The sequence below is a fragment of the Rhinopithecus bieti genome, unplaced genomic scaffold (assembly GCF_001698545.2).
Source record: "Rhinopithecus bieti isolate Rb0 unplaced genomic scaffold, ASM169854v2 scaffold_4908, whole genome shotgun sequence".
NCBI classification, from domain to species: domain Eukaryota; kingdom Metazoa; phylum Chordata; class Mammalia; order Primates; family Cercopithecidae; genus Rhinopithecus; species Rhinopithecus bieti.
In genome coordinates, this window is record NW_016804541.1 from 26,582 (window position 1) to 43,925 (window position 17,344).

Consider the following 17,344-nt stretch of genomic DNA (forward strand, 5'->3'; position numbering starts at 1 on the left):
AATTGTTGTTCCTTTGAATGTAGGGAAACAGTCCCACTAGAGGTGAAAAAGTAGCTTACCACCTGAAACAAAGGACTTTGATCTCAAGAAATATACTCAAGTATAAGTCTTCGGTGAGGGTTTAGAATAATGATAAAAGGCAGTAAAATCCAATAAATCTACCCATTAAAGTAAACCTCAAAGTTGATTAATTCCTCCAAAGAAATAAGAGATTTCCAAACATTTATGCAAATAAGTTTGTTTCTAGGAAATAGTGTTAGAACACTGCACAGTAAGTGAAACACGTTACAATTCCCCTAGAAGCGGGGCAATGCAGGAACCCTGATGTGAACATTCCGACTCTCTTTAGCAGAGCTGTGGAAAGGTAGAAAAGTGAACTGGTACAAGTGGTCCCGGTACTAAAGAGCATCTTTGGTAAGAAGTGGGCATGGAGTAAGTTGATAAATGCTGGGATTCCCAGCCCAACTTCCCAGCATAGCCATGGAGCTGCAGGGGATCAAGCTGAGGTTGCTGGGGAAGGCCAGACTGAGCAATAAAGTTGGAAATAGTGGGGGTTTTTTCCCTTTCAAATTATAAATATTAGATGTAATGAATAAAATATATATTCCTGTGAGGCTGAATGAAGAGTGATGATACCATACTGGATGATGTTTTAAAAATGTGACGTTTGTCTCATGCAATCATATTTACAGGACAGTAACCTGTAATACGGTATCCTGTTCATCATGGCTACAAAAAAAAAAAAGTCCGTGAAATTCATTGAAGAAAAAGAAACAAAACCCCAAAACACCGAAAATTAAAAGCAGCAGTGGTTAGGTACAGCATTTCAGGAGGTTGAGGCAGGAGGATCACTTGAGCCCAGGAGTTCAAGACCAGCCTGGACAACATAGTGAGACCCCATCTCTACAGGAAAAAAAAAAATAGTTGAGTTTAGTGGCACGTGCCTGTGGTCCCAGCTACTTGAGAGGCTAAAGTGGGAGGATTGTTTGAGTCTCAGAGGTCAAGGCTGCAGTGAGCCATGATCATACCACCCGACTCTAGCCTGGGCGACACAGCATGACCCTGTCTCAAAACATAAATAAATAGGTCACACTTTGGAAGGCCGAGGCGAGTGGATCATGAGGTCAGGAGTTCGAGAGAAGACTGACCAATATGGCGAAACCCTGTCTCTACTAAAAATACAAAAATTAGCTGCGCAAGGTGGCGTGCACCTGTAATCCCAGCTACTCAGAAGGCTGAGGCAGGAGAATCGCTTGAACCTGGGAGGCGGAGGTTGCGACGAGCCAAGATCGCGCCACTGCACTCTAGCTTGGGCAACAGAACAAGACTCCATCTCAAAAAAAAAAAAGAAGAAGAAGAAGAAGAAAAATAATAGGCCAGGCGTGGTGGTTCACGCCTGTAATCCCAGCACTTTGGGAGGCTGAGGCAGGCAGATCACCTGAAGTCAGAAGTTCAACAACAGCCTGGCCAACATGGTGAAACCCAGTCTCTACTAAAAACACACAAAAATTAGCCAGGTGTGGTGGCAGGCGCCTGTAATCGCAGCTACTGGGGAGGCTGAGGCATGAGAATCACTTGAACCTGGGTGGCAGAGGTTGCAGTGAGCCGAGACCACACCACACCACACTGCACTCCAGCCTGGGTGACAGAGTGAGACTCCGTCTCAGTAAAAAAAAAAAAAAAAAAGAAAAGTAAAATAAAACAAAATAAATAAATAAAAATAAAGGCAGCAGTGGCTGGTGAAAAGAAGGACCGCTTTACCCATGAAGAAGAAACAAGGTCTACAGAGAATGGAGAAGTGCAAGTCATTCAACTGCACCAAAAGGGAGTCAGCAGAGCCTAGCCATTCATCCGTGGGAAGAGAAATCAGTGATTCAGGGTGGCCTGAAATATACCTAGGAGAGCCATCAAGTCTTACAGCCCCAGCCCATGTCATTCTTTCAGCCAGAGACTGTGAAGCAATACACTGAGCTGCCTGCTTACACACTGCCTGTGATGTGCACATTTCATAATGTATCACAAGCTGCTAGAGTCTATGATAGGTCATATCTATTTAATGAAAATGCATTCCAAAAAGTACAATTTTCTATTCTCAGTTATTTTAGCACCTTGAAGGAAAGACTTACACTATTGATATAAAGAAAACAAGCCAGGCGTTGTGGCTCACACCCTATAATCCCAGCACTTTGGGAGGCTGAGGCAGGAGGACTGCTTGAGGCCAGGAGTTTGGGACTAGCCTGAGCAACATAAGGAGACCCCATCTCCACAAAAAATACAAAAATTAGCTGGGCATAGCAGCACATGCCTGTGGTCCTAGCTACTTAGGAGGCTGAGTGGGAGGAACACTTGAGCCCAGGAGTTCAAGGCTATAGGGAGCCAAGGTCATTAACACTGCATTCCAGCCTGAGTGACAGAGCAAGACCTTATCTCTTAGAAAAAGAGAGAGAGAGAGAGAGAAAAGAAAGCAGATAATGAAAAATACATATTCGATGATATATACAGCATATCGAGTATCACTGTATCATTAACAGTAGCAGCTGTGACAACTTATAAGACATTAAGATTCTAATGAAATCATAAAAGGATAAGAATTGCAGGTTACAATCTACTGTTAATCGTTTTTTCTGTATCATTAAGAGATGTTATACTTTCTCTACCACTTTGGAATTTGGCAATGTACGTATTAAGATAGTCTTGCTTACAAAGAGCTTTCAGTCAAGAGTCTAAACTTTAACAAACTGCCACACTGTAGAGATTATTCTTAAAATATTATGAATAGAAAAGTGAACAAAAAGTAAAAATTGTATTGGGTTACAATAACAAAAATTTATTCTCATGCTCACAGGTCTAAAGGCTGACTGTGCATTGTTGATAAAGGCTGGGCTCAGCTGGAAAACTCTGCTGCAAGCTCCTGAGTTGGGCCCTGTGTGGCTCTGGGTGTATTCATTCAAGGATTCGGGCATTAACTTTCCAAGGTATGTTCTTCTCATGGCACCAGAGTCCAAGAAGGAAGGTCCAATCATGCAAATACTTTTTAAGCCTCTAACTTACATCATATCCACTAATTGGCCAATTCAAGTCACGTGATTGAGCTCAAAGTCAAAGGGTGGAAAAGGACACTCCAGCCACCATGAGACCAAGCATGTGTGTGGATGTATTATTACAGGAAACGACAAATAGGGACAAAAACAATCTCCCACATTCCTCTTTTATTTTCTTCAAGCTCAGTATTTTTCTTTCTTCACTCATATCCCACAGGCTGCGGCTTCTAGATCTTCTACCACACTGACAACATTCTTTCTATATGAATTTTATTTCTTCAGTATTCCCGTTAAATCACAACGCGTGGAACAATACAACACTCCACAGGTGGTCTGACCCGTATTGGTTTTCCCTAGTGAAAGGTTTAGTGGCTAAAGTTTAAAACCTTGCCTAGGTTTTAAGTGCACTATCTAGAAAATATAATAGAAATGAAATGGTCTGGGGAATTTTAAAAAATAAAATGGTCAGCTGTTCTTTTCTACTACATACTAGCTAAAGACATTTTTTCTTCTAAAGCATAAGGGAGGTAATTGAGAATGAAAAACCCAGGTTCTATATAATGCTAGAAAAATTAGCTTTACTCTGAATTCTGTTTTCTCATCTCAAGTGCTAAATTCTCCACCTTAATAATATTCTTAGACCACTTTAGAGTTTATAAAGCACTTAAATACATATTCTCTAAATTAATTTCATTTAATTCTCAACAACTCTGAGCTAGGCATTATTTCTGCCCTTCCTGAAAGATCAGGAAATTGAAGATTAGATGGAAGGACAAGGCTGCCTTTTCCCTGTGAACAATACTGCTCTTACCTCCAGGCCTGCAGGAAAGAGGCCTCTTCCCTCTGCCTGGAACATCTTTTCCTGACAACCCCTTTCTTTGCCTGCCTAGCTATCATCCACCCTTTAAGTAAATCTCTACTCATCATGGCACTTCCTCCATAAGCTGTGCCTGGCTTTCATTTTTCTGTAAGTTATTTATTGAGTGCCATCTAGAAACAAAGGACTCCACAAGATGCCGGGGCTCAGCAGTAAACAATACAGATGTCGTCCTTGCACTTGCATGGCTTAGCACCTGACTGGAGAGAAAAGACATTCAACAAATAACTATACCAGTACTTAATCACGCCTGTGATAAATGTTGCAAAGGCAAGGTACTGTGGCCTAGGAGCATGGGTGAAAGCCTGTCCTTTGTGCCCCATGGCTCTTCCTCATTTCACTGTAGCACTGATCATGCTTTATTGTAACGAGCTGTTGGTCTTTATTCCCCACTATGAATGGACGTTATGCATGGTAACTGGGCTCTATTTTCATAGCTTGGTGTAACTCCTTTAGACTAAAAACACTTAATAATGATTTATGGAACGAGTGATTCAATAATCAAATGGACTTGCCCAAAGTACTAAATTAATGAGCCAGGATAAGATTCAAACCTAGGATTCCAATTCCCATACTTTTGTCTCTATACAAAATTACCAAGAAATGGTAATGATTCTAGTAAAATGTAGTGCTAGCCTACAACGTAACCACAAATAAAAAAGAAGTAACCTATACATAAACATTATTTATAAACTATGCCTGTTTGTAACATAAGAGCCTATGTACATACAGGTTTCATATAGTATGGATCTTATTAACACACGCTAGTACAGACAGATATATACTACAGACTGAATATCCCTCATCTGAAATGTTTGGGACCAGAAGTGTTTCAAATTTTCAAATATTTGTGCATATACATATATATATATATATATATGATGAGATATTTAGGAGATAAGACTCAAGTTTAAACATGAAATTATTTTTTCTCTTTTCCTCTTGAAACAGGGTGTCCCTCTGCTACTCAGGCTGGATTGCAGTGGGACGATCACAGCTCACTGCAGTCTCAACCTCTCGGGCTCAAGTGATTCTCCCACCTCAGCCTCCTGAGTAGCTGGGACCACAGGTGTGCGCCACCACACCCAGCTAAGTTTTTTAATTTTTAGTAGAGACAAGGTCTCGCTATATTGCCCAGGTTGGTCTCAAACTCCTGAGCTCAATTGATTCTCCTGCCTTGGCTTCCCAAAGTGTTGGGATTACAGGCATGAGCCACCACACCTGGCGAAAACATGAAATTCATTTACATTTTATATATACCTGATATACATAGGCTGAAGGTAATTTTACACAATATTTTTAATAATTTTCTGCATGGAACAGTTTTTTCTTGTTCTGACCGTGATCCATCACATAAGATTAGGTATGAAATTTCCTACTTGTGGCTTCGTGTCAGTGAAGGAAGTTTTGGATATTGGAGCATTTTTGGATTTTGGAGTCTGGGATTAAAAATGCTCAATCTGTAAATAGTGACCCTACATTCCTTATTTATGCTGAGTACCATTTAGGCATTTGTAGTGGAGTATGCTAAACATATAAAGTTACAGATTTACCTGGCAAAAATGACTTGTATCTAAATAAATGGTAATGACAAGTAGTTACAAACAACATAAATACAATAAATATAAATTTGGGGATCTTATTTTTAAATGTAATACAAATTAATTTCTCAAATTCATAATTCAAAGTTTATGCTTCAAAGAATGATGTTGTAACAGTAAGAAACTCGCACATGATAAAACAACACTGTTCTATCATTCTATAGATACAAATTTATAACATAGCCAGTCTGCCATCCTGACTTGGCTAAAGACATTAAGATAGCTTATTGAATATTGAATTTTTCCTTTAATTCCTAGAAATTACAAATACAATCCCCAAACTCTTTCTTTTACTACCAAAAGAATCATTTTAAACGTCTTACGAAAACAGCCTAGGTCACTAAAGGGAATTAGCACCATCTAGTGAACAAAGCTGGCAAAACTTGTATATCAAAAGAAAACTGTAGCAGGGAGAGCCGTGTGTTAACTGCATAAGAAAACAGAAAACAAAACGGTAGCACTAACACCCCTTATAATTACGTTTTATTAATGTATATCGGGTTCTAACAGACTTCACTAATATTACATTTGTTTTAAAGACCTAACTAACACTCAGTATAATCAATCCTTAACACATTTGCCAGAAGTATTCCAATGATGAAATGTTCAAAACAAAGATAATTTGCTATGTTGGAAGCATCATTAAATAAGTAACGACCTATTAACACACTTTCTTGTCCTCTAACTTGCAGCCAGATTTAAAGGGCCTTGACTTTATCCTGCAGGTCCTGAAAAGGCAAACCATTTTTGTAACAGGGAAGATTAGTTTGGTAGTTGCATACAGGATTCACATGGGAAATGTGTCAAGGAAAGACTAACCAGTTGAGGGCAGATGCTGGTAAGCCAGAGAGGAGATGTCAAGGCCTGAACTGAAATGGAAACAAAGGGTCTACTGAGAACAGTGAATGAGCATCCACTGGGCTTGGGGATCACCATGACATTCAGCATGCCTGTAAACTATTGGAGAAATTTTTTTTAAATCGGTCATACCTCTTTCTATCTTTTCTATTATTACCTTAAACTGTTACTGGAATGCTCACTCACATTTTTTTCTCTTATTCCCGTATTAGAGGGTAAACTCCCCGAGGAGTTTTAGCATAGATGCTATTAAAAGAATATACAAATCATGATGTGAACTCAGTTATTTCAATGGCGTAACTGTTGTGGAAACGACTAAAAATACAGTGGGTATCTTCCCCCTATTTTTAAAAGGGTCTTCTTGTGGAACTTAGAAGAAATCTACATTAATTATGTACACTGCCAACTCTCAAATTTGTAATCACTGCATCATGATGACAATTTTAGCTCGTGGATGAAAAGCAATTTGAAATGAGTCGGTCCTTTTCGCTGCATCGTTTGGATGAAATGATCAACTCATCTATTATCCCATTTTGCCTCTCAATTTCAAGATTACATTATACTGCCTATTCCCACAAAAGGCACCACAATGACAATTACAGATTAGGGCTTCTACTGAAGATAACATCAAATCATAAAACCAAAAGAGCACATGGCCTTTAAAATCCACTTCTAACATTTCAACTATACAGCAACATTGTTAGTACAGCAAAATAAAAATAAATTTAATGCAAGCTGAATTCCACTCTAAAATTCTAAAACACTCTAACCAAAATTTTTATTTTCCCAAGTCTTTTACTTCACAGTGCCTCAGGGTATTTCGCCTTTAAAAGACATAACATAAATTCCTATTCACTGGAATTCCTAAGCCAGTGAACTCCAATAAGAATGATCATTTAGACTAGAAGCCTGAATGTTGACAGCTATGAGAGACATACCTGAATAAAGGAAGAACTGAGGAGAATCTCCATGAATGCCGACTGTGCCTGGCCCCAAGGAGTCAGACAGGGTATTCACAAAGGAAAATACTCCACTCATGATTCCAAAGCCCAAGCCAGAAACTAAACAGGAAGAAAAACATTGTTAACTCTTTTCCTGCCAAGATTTCAAGTCAAATTTCCAAGGACTAGTTAATATAAAGTGTGTTGGCGGGGAAAGGGTGCTTATGTTCTGCCTGAAGCAGCAGACAGCTGGCTCTGGAAAGGCATGTGCTTGGCTAAATGACGAATCGGAGAGGGAAGGGGGAAGAGGAAAGGAAATGAATGGCAGAATGCAGCAGAGTCATGAAAAAGGGGAGAAAAGGGTCTAGAAAGGCACAGAAGAAACAGTTGAGACAGAGGATACAACACCAAAACTCTGGCTTTACTTAATGATAACAGAGTCTTCAGAGTCAAGTTTGATGGCTTAGAACTGAAATGGAGTGTAAAGGGGAACGATGTATTCCTGAGCCCAACTGGGGAACCTGGATCCAATCTTAAACATAATTCTCAAAGTGTAATATGCAGAGATATTAACTGCTTTAATATGAAGACTACTCCTAGAACAGCCAAAGTAAGATTCGGAGAAAGTAACAGTTTCATCACTTAGAAAATCTTAGTTAGGGTACATATACATTAAAAATCTAACTTTCAAACCTGGTTAATATATAACGGACATACAGGTAAGCGTCACTTGTAATCACTTTCATTTACAAAAGGAACCTGGAAGGCGGGGATAATAAGCAATTCCGTACACCAATAGGCCAAGGCAGTAATAAAAAACTACTTGAACTCTACAAAGATACAAAAGATACAAGTGACTTTTAGGCCAAGTCTGATTTGTTTGCCTTAATGAAACCATGTGTTTCTAACTTACCATAGGCCAGCAGTCGCATAGAGGGCGCTGTCTCACCTGGGTTTATAGTCTTCAAACCCTCACTGGCTTTTCTAAAATAAAACCACACATGTAATTAAGAAGAAAAAAAAAAAGGGCAATATATCAGAAAAGTCCAACAAGATACTTCAAACCCAGATACTCACTGAGGCTTTGCATCAGGTTATACTCTAAATCTATAATTTATTTAAACAAAACCCAGCAAATTTTCAATGAACTAAAATCAACCAAAATGAACAACTAATTTTTACCTTTTGACATTCGCATCAAAGAATAAGAAAAATATAAGTAAACAAGCCATCAGGAATTGAATTTAAAAAGATAAAAACCACAACACTTTCAACTGCTTTCTGAACTCGGCAAATATTTAATTCAATATCCTGTGGGATCTACCACTCTGATTTTTTTTTCCCTTCCCAAAGTACTCTATCATTATTCCTGCTTTGTTGGCACTTTGTTCTATCTTCTACCAGGACTATACTTGCTCTGCCACCCTCCCTTGTACCTTCCACTCTGTAGAACCTAAACTACACTCATCCTTCAGAGTCCACTTCAGGCAGCAATTTGTTCAAGAAGCTGCCTCTACCAATGGTTGGTAATCACTAATCTCTCCTTATTCTTAAATCCTATAATACCGATGGTCTGAACTCTCACATGAGTATTTAATCATATGATCTTCTGATTCTAAAACATTTTACATATTTGTTTTATATCACAAATATGTAAATAAGGCTTCAAAGGAGAAAGTGATCTTATACTTTTGTTGTGTCTTGCAGAATACAATGCTACCCTCAGAATAGGAGATAAATGAACCCTTGAATGAAAGAATAGAATACTGCTCAAGAGAAAATAATCTTCAGCCGAGCATGGTGGCTCAGCACTTTGGGAGGCCAAGGCAGGAGGATCACTTGCATCCAGGAGTTCGAGACCAGCCTGGGCCACACAGCAAGACCCTGTCTCTACAAAAAATAAAATAAAATAAAATAAAGAAATGATCTTCAGAGTGATCTTATGCATGCTTCTGTTGTGGCCAATTTATAAACTTACCATGAGTGCCACGCAGATATGTTAGGAATGCTAGGTCTGGCTGGTCAATTCTACCAGCATCACTATTACCAATTCTTGTTGGCGAGAAAACTGCAATAATCTAAGATCCTGACTCAAAGAATATTTAAATTATATTTACTACAAAGTATACTTAAGGCAACAAAAGAACCAAAACACTTTGAAAACGACTTTTTAGCAAATGCTGAAACAAGACAGGTTAACTCTAAGAATAGACAATTAAATTAACCAGAACATACTTATTTTCTGGGCATTATGTTATTTTAAATTCAGGGTATGGATATTCATTACAGTCAGCTTATTCATCACAAAAAATATAAATATCATTGATTACATTAAGGCAATGTAGAATTCAACCAAAATAAGAATAAGCCTAGGGAAGAGGGTGCTTTTCTAGACTCAAAAGAAACCATCTGCCATTTTGGTGCTCTCCATCCGGAAGTGTTTGGTAGTGAGGACATGAGCCAGAAATTTAAGTGACCACCTTCTTTCTCTGAAGCAGTAACCAACTAAAATGTCCAATTTTCCTAAATAAAATAAACTTACCCCTCATAGTGATATTGCTAAAAGCGAATTAAAGATTATGGGACACATATATAGTAAAAAGCTCTGTCAACAAATATATCAATAGAGTAGAATCAAAAAATTTGGGAGGATTTCTGTTTTCTATAAATTCCTCAATAATAAATAAAAGACTTGTGTCCATGTGGACACAAAGCAGGGAACCACAGACACTGGGGCCTAGTTGAGACTGGAGTGGGAGGAGGGAGAGGATCACCATTTACCCAAGTAACAAACCTTCACGTGTACCCTTGAATCTAAAAGTTAATAAAATACAGTTATGTATTGCATAGCAACATTTCAGTCAACAATGGACTGCACGTAACGATGGTAGTTGTTATTATAATGGAGCTAAACAATCCCTTTTGCCTAGTGACATCATAATGTTGTAGCACAATGCATCACTCCTGTGTTTGTGGTGATGTTGGTGTAAACAAACCTACTGCACTGCCAGTCATAAAAAGCACACAGCACACACTGGCCAGGTGCAGTGGTCCATGCCTATAATCCTAGCATTCTGGGAGATAAAGGCAAACAAGTCACTTGAGCCCAGGAGTTTGAGACCAGCTTGGGCAACATGGTGAATCCCCACCTCTACAAAAAATACAAAAATGAGCCGGGTGTGGTGGCATGTGCCTATAGTCCTAGCTACCTGGGAGGCTGAGGTGGGAGGATGGCTTGAGCCAAGGAGGTGGAGGCTGCAGTGAGCTGAGACTGCACCACTGCACTCTAGCCTGGGCAAGAGGGAGAGAGGCCCTGTCTTAAAAAAAAAAAAAAAAAAACACATAGCACACACAATTATGTACAGTATATAATACTTCATAATGATAACAAACAACTGCTAATGCTTTTTGTAAAAAAAAAAAACAACAAAGTTGAAAGACTTACACTTCTCTATTTCAAAACTTACTACAAAAGTAAAGTATTCAAGACCATCTGATACTGGTGTAAGGGCAGACACACAGATTAACAGAATAAAATTGACAGCCCAGAAATAAACCTTTATATTTATAGTCAATTGATTTTCAGCAAGAGTGCAAGATGATTCAACAAGGAAAGAAAGATGGTCTTTTTAATAAATGGTGATGGAACCACTAGATAATCACATAGAAAAGAATGAGGGCGGACCTTTAACTTACACCATATATAAAAACTAAAATGAGTGAAAAGTCCAGCTGTAAGAGCTAAAACTATGGAACTGTTAGAAGAATACATAGGTGTTAAGTCTTCAGGACCGTGGGTTGAGTAATGGTTTCTCAAATACAAACACCTAAACCACAAGCAACAAAAGGAAAAGTAAACAGATGGACCTCAGCAAAATTAAAAACTTTGATGCTATAAAGGACACTATCAAGAAAGTGAAAAGACAACGCAGGTGGGAGAAAATATTTGCGAATCATATTTGAAAAAGGACTTATATCTACAGAGCTCTTACAACTCAATAATAAAAAGACAAATAACCCAATTTAAGAGATAGAGTGTCTGGGCTTGGTGCCTCACACCTGCAATACCTGCATTTTGGGAGGCCGAGGTGGGCGGGTCGCTTGAGCTCAGGAGTTCGAGACCAGCCTGGGTGACATAGGGAGACTATGTCTCTACCAAAAAAAATACAATTAGCAGGGTGTGGTGGCATGCACTTATAGTCCTAGCTACTCAGGAGGCTGAGGGCGGAGGACAGATTGAGCCCTGGAGGCGGAAGTTGTAGTGAGCCATTATTGCGCCACTGCACTCTAGCCTGGGTCACAGAGTGAGACTGTGTCAATCAGTGAATCAATCAAAGATTTCGGCTATTTGATATAGCAAAGTACTACTATCACAAATATATTAAATACATAAATTCAAAAGTTTAATAAACTTCCTAATTCTATATTGTGGAAGTACGTGGGAGGAAAAGTAACAGCACTAAGAGTTCTCAATGTCAACATCAGGAAGTGAGAAAGCACAAAACATCATCAGTTTCTGGGTTCACTTCCATTTTACTGAAGTGGAAAATCCTTTGTTTGCATTTATTATTGTGTTCCCAAGAACAAAAAAGAAACAATTTAAATTTCAAAAATATAAACTTTGAAAAACTATTGCTAAATCATACCATCTTTCTTATCTGTTCTATCCTTTTTTGAATGTGCGTATGAGAGAAAGAAAGGAGTATGAATACAAGTTAAATACGCCATTTTGGAATTTTAAAATAGACATGCTGCTTAAAAGTTGTAGCAATGGTTATCCTAATGTTTTTTCTATACATGGAAGATTTTCTAAAATTACAAAATATTTATGGTATCAACATTTTAAGACAAAATTGAATTAAATTACAAAAGTTTCCATCCAAACAGAAAAAATCCTAATGTCTGTTTTAGACAACATACAGGAGCTTCAAGCAACATCGAGTTGCCTAAACTGTATGTTTTTGGCAAAATATGATTATGTTTTAAGCAATATAACTTGGATTTAAAAAAAAAATTACTGTAGAAAGGGCTGTCACACATGCCAATTTCTCATTATGCAAGGCTTTGCCAGGCTGAAAGTTACTATTCATTCATGTAAGAATAAGATTATTAAGATTAAGTGACTAAGGCCTAACTCATGAAATAAAATTATTATTAGATTGCAATGAATATTTTGATCCAATTCCATATATTTCTAAAAACTGGTATAAACTCTCTGCATTTTAATCTTGGCACCAAATTCTGATAGCAAAAGTCTGAGGTAGCACTTTAAATTTAAAAGTTCAAGAACTACTTTGGCAGTGGAGACAAAGTACTGATTAAACCAAAGTCCCTATATTTGAATGTAATATAGCCTAAGAGAGCAATGTAAATGTATCCATATAAATGTCAGTCATAAATAAAGCATCATAATAGTTCTTAAATTGTTTTAATACAACTACATAACATCCTACATTTCTCAAATTTGCTGGGAAAAGTTTGAATATTCTAAAGGCTTGTAAAAGATGCATTTTGCAAATGCAAACAAACGTACCTGTTAGTACAAGTCTGTCCTACCATTTGCAAATTTCCAAAGGTCCTTTCAGAAAAGCAAACATGGTTTCCCTAGGAGGCTAAAGAGGCTTCTCTGAACTTCCTGGCATTCGAGCCCACAGACTGACAGCTGTAATTTCTTCCTCATGTGGCCCTACTCCTTTCCTGCCCTCATTAAAAAGTGGACCCTTGCTCCTCACTATGAAAAGCAAATTTTAAAATTAAAATTTAAAAAAAAAAAGAGGAACAAAAATGTGGATCTATGTTCAGCTACAGTCCTTTGGAGCGCTAAGCTAGAGCCAGGAAAATGCTGCCATTTCAGGTGGAAACCATGAAGATGCAAGGGGGTGACAAACAGCCCATACTCATGTTGTCACTCTGGTAATTCAGGTTTTAGAACATACAAGTGCTAAACTTTAATCCTGTATTAGAAATTAAGGGTTTTGTTTGTTTGTTTCTGGTTTTTTTTTTTTTTTTTCAAAATTAGACCCATGGTATGAAAATGCGTATGAGCCAGTGGTGTCACTGACAGGAAAACCCCGTGCAATGTAAGGCTGAGCTGTGAAGAGTGCAGCACCCAGTCAGGGGCACTACTCAGACCGCACTGCAGAACACCGTGCTGGGTCCTGAGCACAGGCAAAAACCAGGCGCTGACAAAAAGTGTCATGTCCACTGATCCAAAAGAACAAACAGCCTTTCTTTTGGAAAGGCTTGGAAGCCACAACCATGCCTGCCGAGGTCCAGGGGAAGAAATGAGGACTGTTCAACCTTGAAAAGGAGATAATGATAACCATGCAGCAGAGACTTTGTTTACTTGGTACTCAAGTAGGGCGGAGGTCAGAAGAGGGGAGTTTTTGTTTTTGCTTGTTTGTTTGTTTGTTTTTAGACAGGGTCTGGCTCTGTTGCCCAGGCTGGAGCACAGTGGTGCAATCACAGCTCACTGCAACCTCCGCCTCCTGGGTTCAAGTGATCCTCCCATCTCAACCTCCCAAGGAGCTGGGACCACTATGCCCAGTTAATTTTTGTATTTGTTGTACACACAGGGTTTTGCCATGTTGCCCAGGCTGGTCTCGAAATCCTCAGCTCAAGCGATCGGCCCACCTTGCCTTCCCAAAGTGTTAGGGTTACAGGCATGAGCCACCAAGCCCAGCGGAAGTAGATTTGATTACCTTATTAATATTCTACAGTTAAGCTTAAAATCGTAGAATGGTAGTAACTGCCACATACCAGAAACATTCAAACACAGTTAGATGTCCATCTGTTAGGGATGTTGTATTACATGGAAATTTCAATGTTACCTTTGATATTTATTTGCTCCCGTGTAATATTTCCAGGTACTAATTGGGAATTTCATTTTTGAAACTTGTCTATGATTTTTGCTTCTAAGCAATGGCTTCCTGGCTTTCAATTTCTAATTTAAATTCCTTCATTATGAAAAGGGAATTTAGTATCTGGTATTAAAAGCAAAGAGTAACAAATACAGAAAACCTAGCATATTGGCAAGAACAAGTTATCAGAAGCCTGTGAAAAGAGTTGTTGTTGAGGTTCCTCTTGGTTATATCCATGAAATTCACGGACAGCCTGAATTACTTCATTTGTAGAAATGAGAAAAGACAGCACATTTATCACTCTGCTAAGTCTTACTATATAATCAAAGCCAATCTCATGACTGCCTGAAAGGAAATATGGTTCCAAGTTCCAGCTGTGTTTCAAACCAGCAGTTTCATGTGAGGTCCTCATGAGTCCTAGAGAAGACCTACTTTCTGTCCCAACAAGGGAACCCAAGGCTTTTTTTAAAATGTAATTTTCTGTTATAGATTTAAAACTACCGGAAATATCACAAAATGAATTCCCGTTTTCCCCTACTACAGTCAAAATAATGGAAGGCATGGTCTCCATAAGAATTATTTATCTTGGCCGGGCGTGGTGGCTCACACCTGTAATCCTAACACTTTGGGAGGCCAAGGTGGGCAGATCACTTGAGGTCAGGAGTTCAAAACCAGCCTGGCCAACATGGTGAAACCCTGTCTCTACTAAAATTATAAAACTTAGCAGGGCGCGATGGCACACGCCTGTAACTCCAGCTACTCGGGAGGCTGAGGCAGGGGAATCCCTTGAACTCGGGAAGTGGAGGTTGCCATGAGCCGAGATTGCGCCACTGCACTCTAGCCTGGGCAACAGGAGTGAAAACTCCATCTCGGGGGAAAAAAAAAAAAAAAAAAAAGAATTATCTTAGATGGTGGCAAAGAGGAGAACATAGAATATATACACTCTAAACTGGAATGATTTATGTAGTTGTTTTAATGCTTCCCTAGCTTGTTTGTCTCCATGACACTTATCTACCATAACGGTGTATTTCTTGTTCATTCATTTATTGTCTGTCTCCTCCAACTATAATATAAGCTCCATGAAGCCAGAGACCTTGTCTTTTAATCACTGATGTATCCCCAGTACCTAGGATAGTGTCTGGGATTGATTTCCAAGGAATATTTTGAATAAAGGAAGAAAGAAAGGAAAGAGGAAATTTCCACAAGATAAAAGAACACTCAATATTTTCGGGCTGGAAATGTACCAATCTCTTGGCTTAGTGCTATGTAGGAGGGCACAAATACAATACTTATATTCATGTTTCAAATGACCAAATCATAACTAAAATCTAACTAGGGAAAAAAAAGGTAACGCAGGTATTTAACTTACTTTAAGAGTCTATAATATGCAAATCGGAACATTTCTTGGATATAGACCGAGACAAACGCTCCAAAGATCAGCAGATATTTCTGTATTGGTCCATCTTTGTTGTCAGTAATGACTCTTGCCATGAACCAAACAAGGGACGAAATCAGTAGAGACACCAACCAGAAGAAAGCTCTGAAAAATAGGGGAAAAAAAGTTACACGTGAACATCAGTACAGGATTAATACTGTTTAAAAGCAGGAAAAAAAAAAAACCTGCTTGAGAAGGAAGAGATTTCTTGATGTTTTAATAAGAAAAAAAAAAAAAAGTCCTCATAAAGTGATGCTCTGATCAGTTGTTCTTAACGGTGCATTTTCCTTGGTGAGACAGACATGTCCAAGAGGAATGTTGAGGTTTCCCAACAATTACTCTTTTTTCAGTGACCCTGCTATTTGCAAGTACATTTGCAGACTCTATCTGCCAAGGGCTGTCTAGCTAGAAACTTGGTTATTTGTTACTCTTTCTAATCAATGCTCTGCCCATTGAAGAGCCAAAACAAGAAAATATATAACTGATTACTGTAATTTTCATATTCTAAAAACTTACAAGAAATTATGGATTTACTGGTCAGATATCTGCAAAGATGAGTATCTTTTCCAGAAAAATATCTATATCTCTATTAAAGTGATTGGTATAAAATTCAACTTGAAAACCTGTGTTCTGGTCTGGATCAGTATCCAAGCCCTCCAGGTCTTACAGCACCCCTGGGGATTCTAATGATTACAGCAAGCTTTACAGACCTTTCCCCAAATCTCTCTTGTTTTTAAAATGACATGCAACGAAGCACTTTCAATACGTTTGTGGGAGGTGAAGAAATGCAGAAAACTGGGAATCACTGGCCTAGTCTGGTGCCAAGAGAGACTCATCAGGGGAGGGGGATGTGGTATGTGCAAGTTAAGAGCCAGGTGATGACTGGGATGGGACACCACAATCCGGTATTTATCAAGCTCCCACAAGGAGATGTACAGTCAGGTGCTTCGGTGTTTTTACAGGTTTCCACCCTTCGGCTGCACAATGGAACCATTCAAAAGGAGCTTAAAAAAAAAAAATTTCTGAAGCCCGAATCCCATCCCCTAGACATTCTGATTCAGCGGATCGGGGTGGGGGTGGGCATCGGCATGTTTGAAAGCACCTGGCCACAGGTGATTCTAATTGGCAGAGGTCGCGCACTACTATCCTAGACGCCAATGGTTCTTAACCCTTTGGGGACTACAGATGCCTTTGAGAATCTGAGGGAAATTAGGGACTCCCTCTCCAGAAAATGAAGGATGCTGACGATGCATATATGAACTTATCCATAATTTTTTTATACAACTTTAGTGGCTCCACAGATCACTAAACCCTAGCCATGGGCCCCAGGCAAAAGGCCCTGACCCCCAGAGTGCGCTTCTTCCTAAGAGGGCGAGGCGCCTTTGGGGAGCGGGATCTCCGCTCTCCCCCTCTCAACCCTCCTCCCGTCCGAAACGCAACAAGGTCGAGCAGCGCGGTGGGGGCGCCGAGGGTCTCGGGTAACCCCGGCGGGGGAGGGGAGCCCCGGCGTCCGGGTTTCCCGACGCGACCGCCTCACCCGGCGATGAGGAAGATGATACGCAATGGCTCGGTGGCGATGGTGAAGACATAGAGGGCGAGCGCAGGCCCGAAGGCAATGAAGGCGCAGCCGAAGAACACGGCCGCCGTCATGGCCACCGCAGAAACCGACCCGGGGGCCCGCTGGGTACGCAAGATGCTCCCGGCGCGGGCGGGGTTCGGTGGGTGGGGCTC

At 39.5% G+C, this 17,344-nt stretch overlaps 1 protein-coding gene across 1 annotated transcript in view; it reads right to left on the reverse strand.

The window, feature by feature from the left end:
* APH1B (aph-1B gamma-secretase subunit) overlaps window positions 1-17,338 on the reverse strand; it is a 30,614-nt gene extending 13,276 nt beyond the window's left edge. The window contains exons 1-4 of the mRNA XM_017869049.1: window positions 17,151-17,338; window positions 15,548-15,718; window positions 8,232-8,302; window positions 7,316-7,438 (exon numbers count right to left, since the gene is read on the reverse strand). Of these exons, the coding sequence (XP_017724538.1) occupies window positions 7,316-7,438; window positions 8,232-8,302; window positions 15,548-15,718; window positions 17,151-17,263 (478 nt within the window). The 5' untranslated portion in view covers window positions 17,264-17,338. The remainder of the gene's footprint in view (window positions 1-7,315; window positions 7,439-8,231; window positions 8,303-15,547; window positions 15,719-17,150) is intronic.
* Window positions 17,339-17,344: the final 6 nt, after the last annotated feature.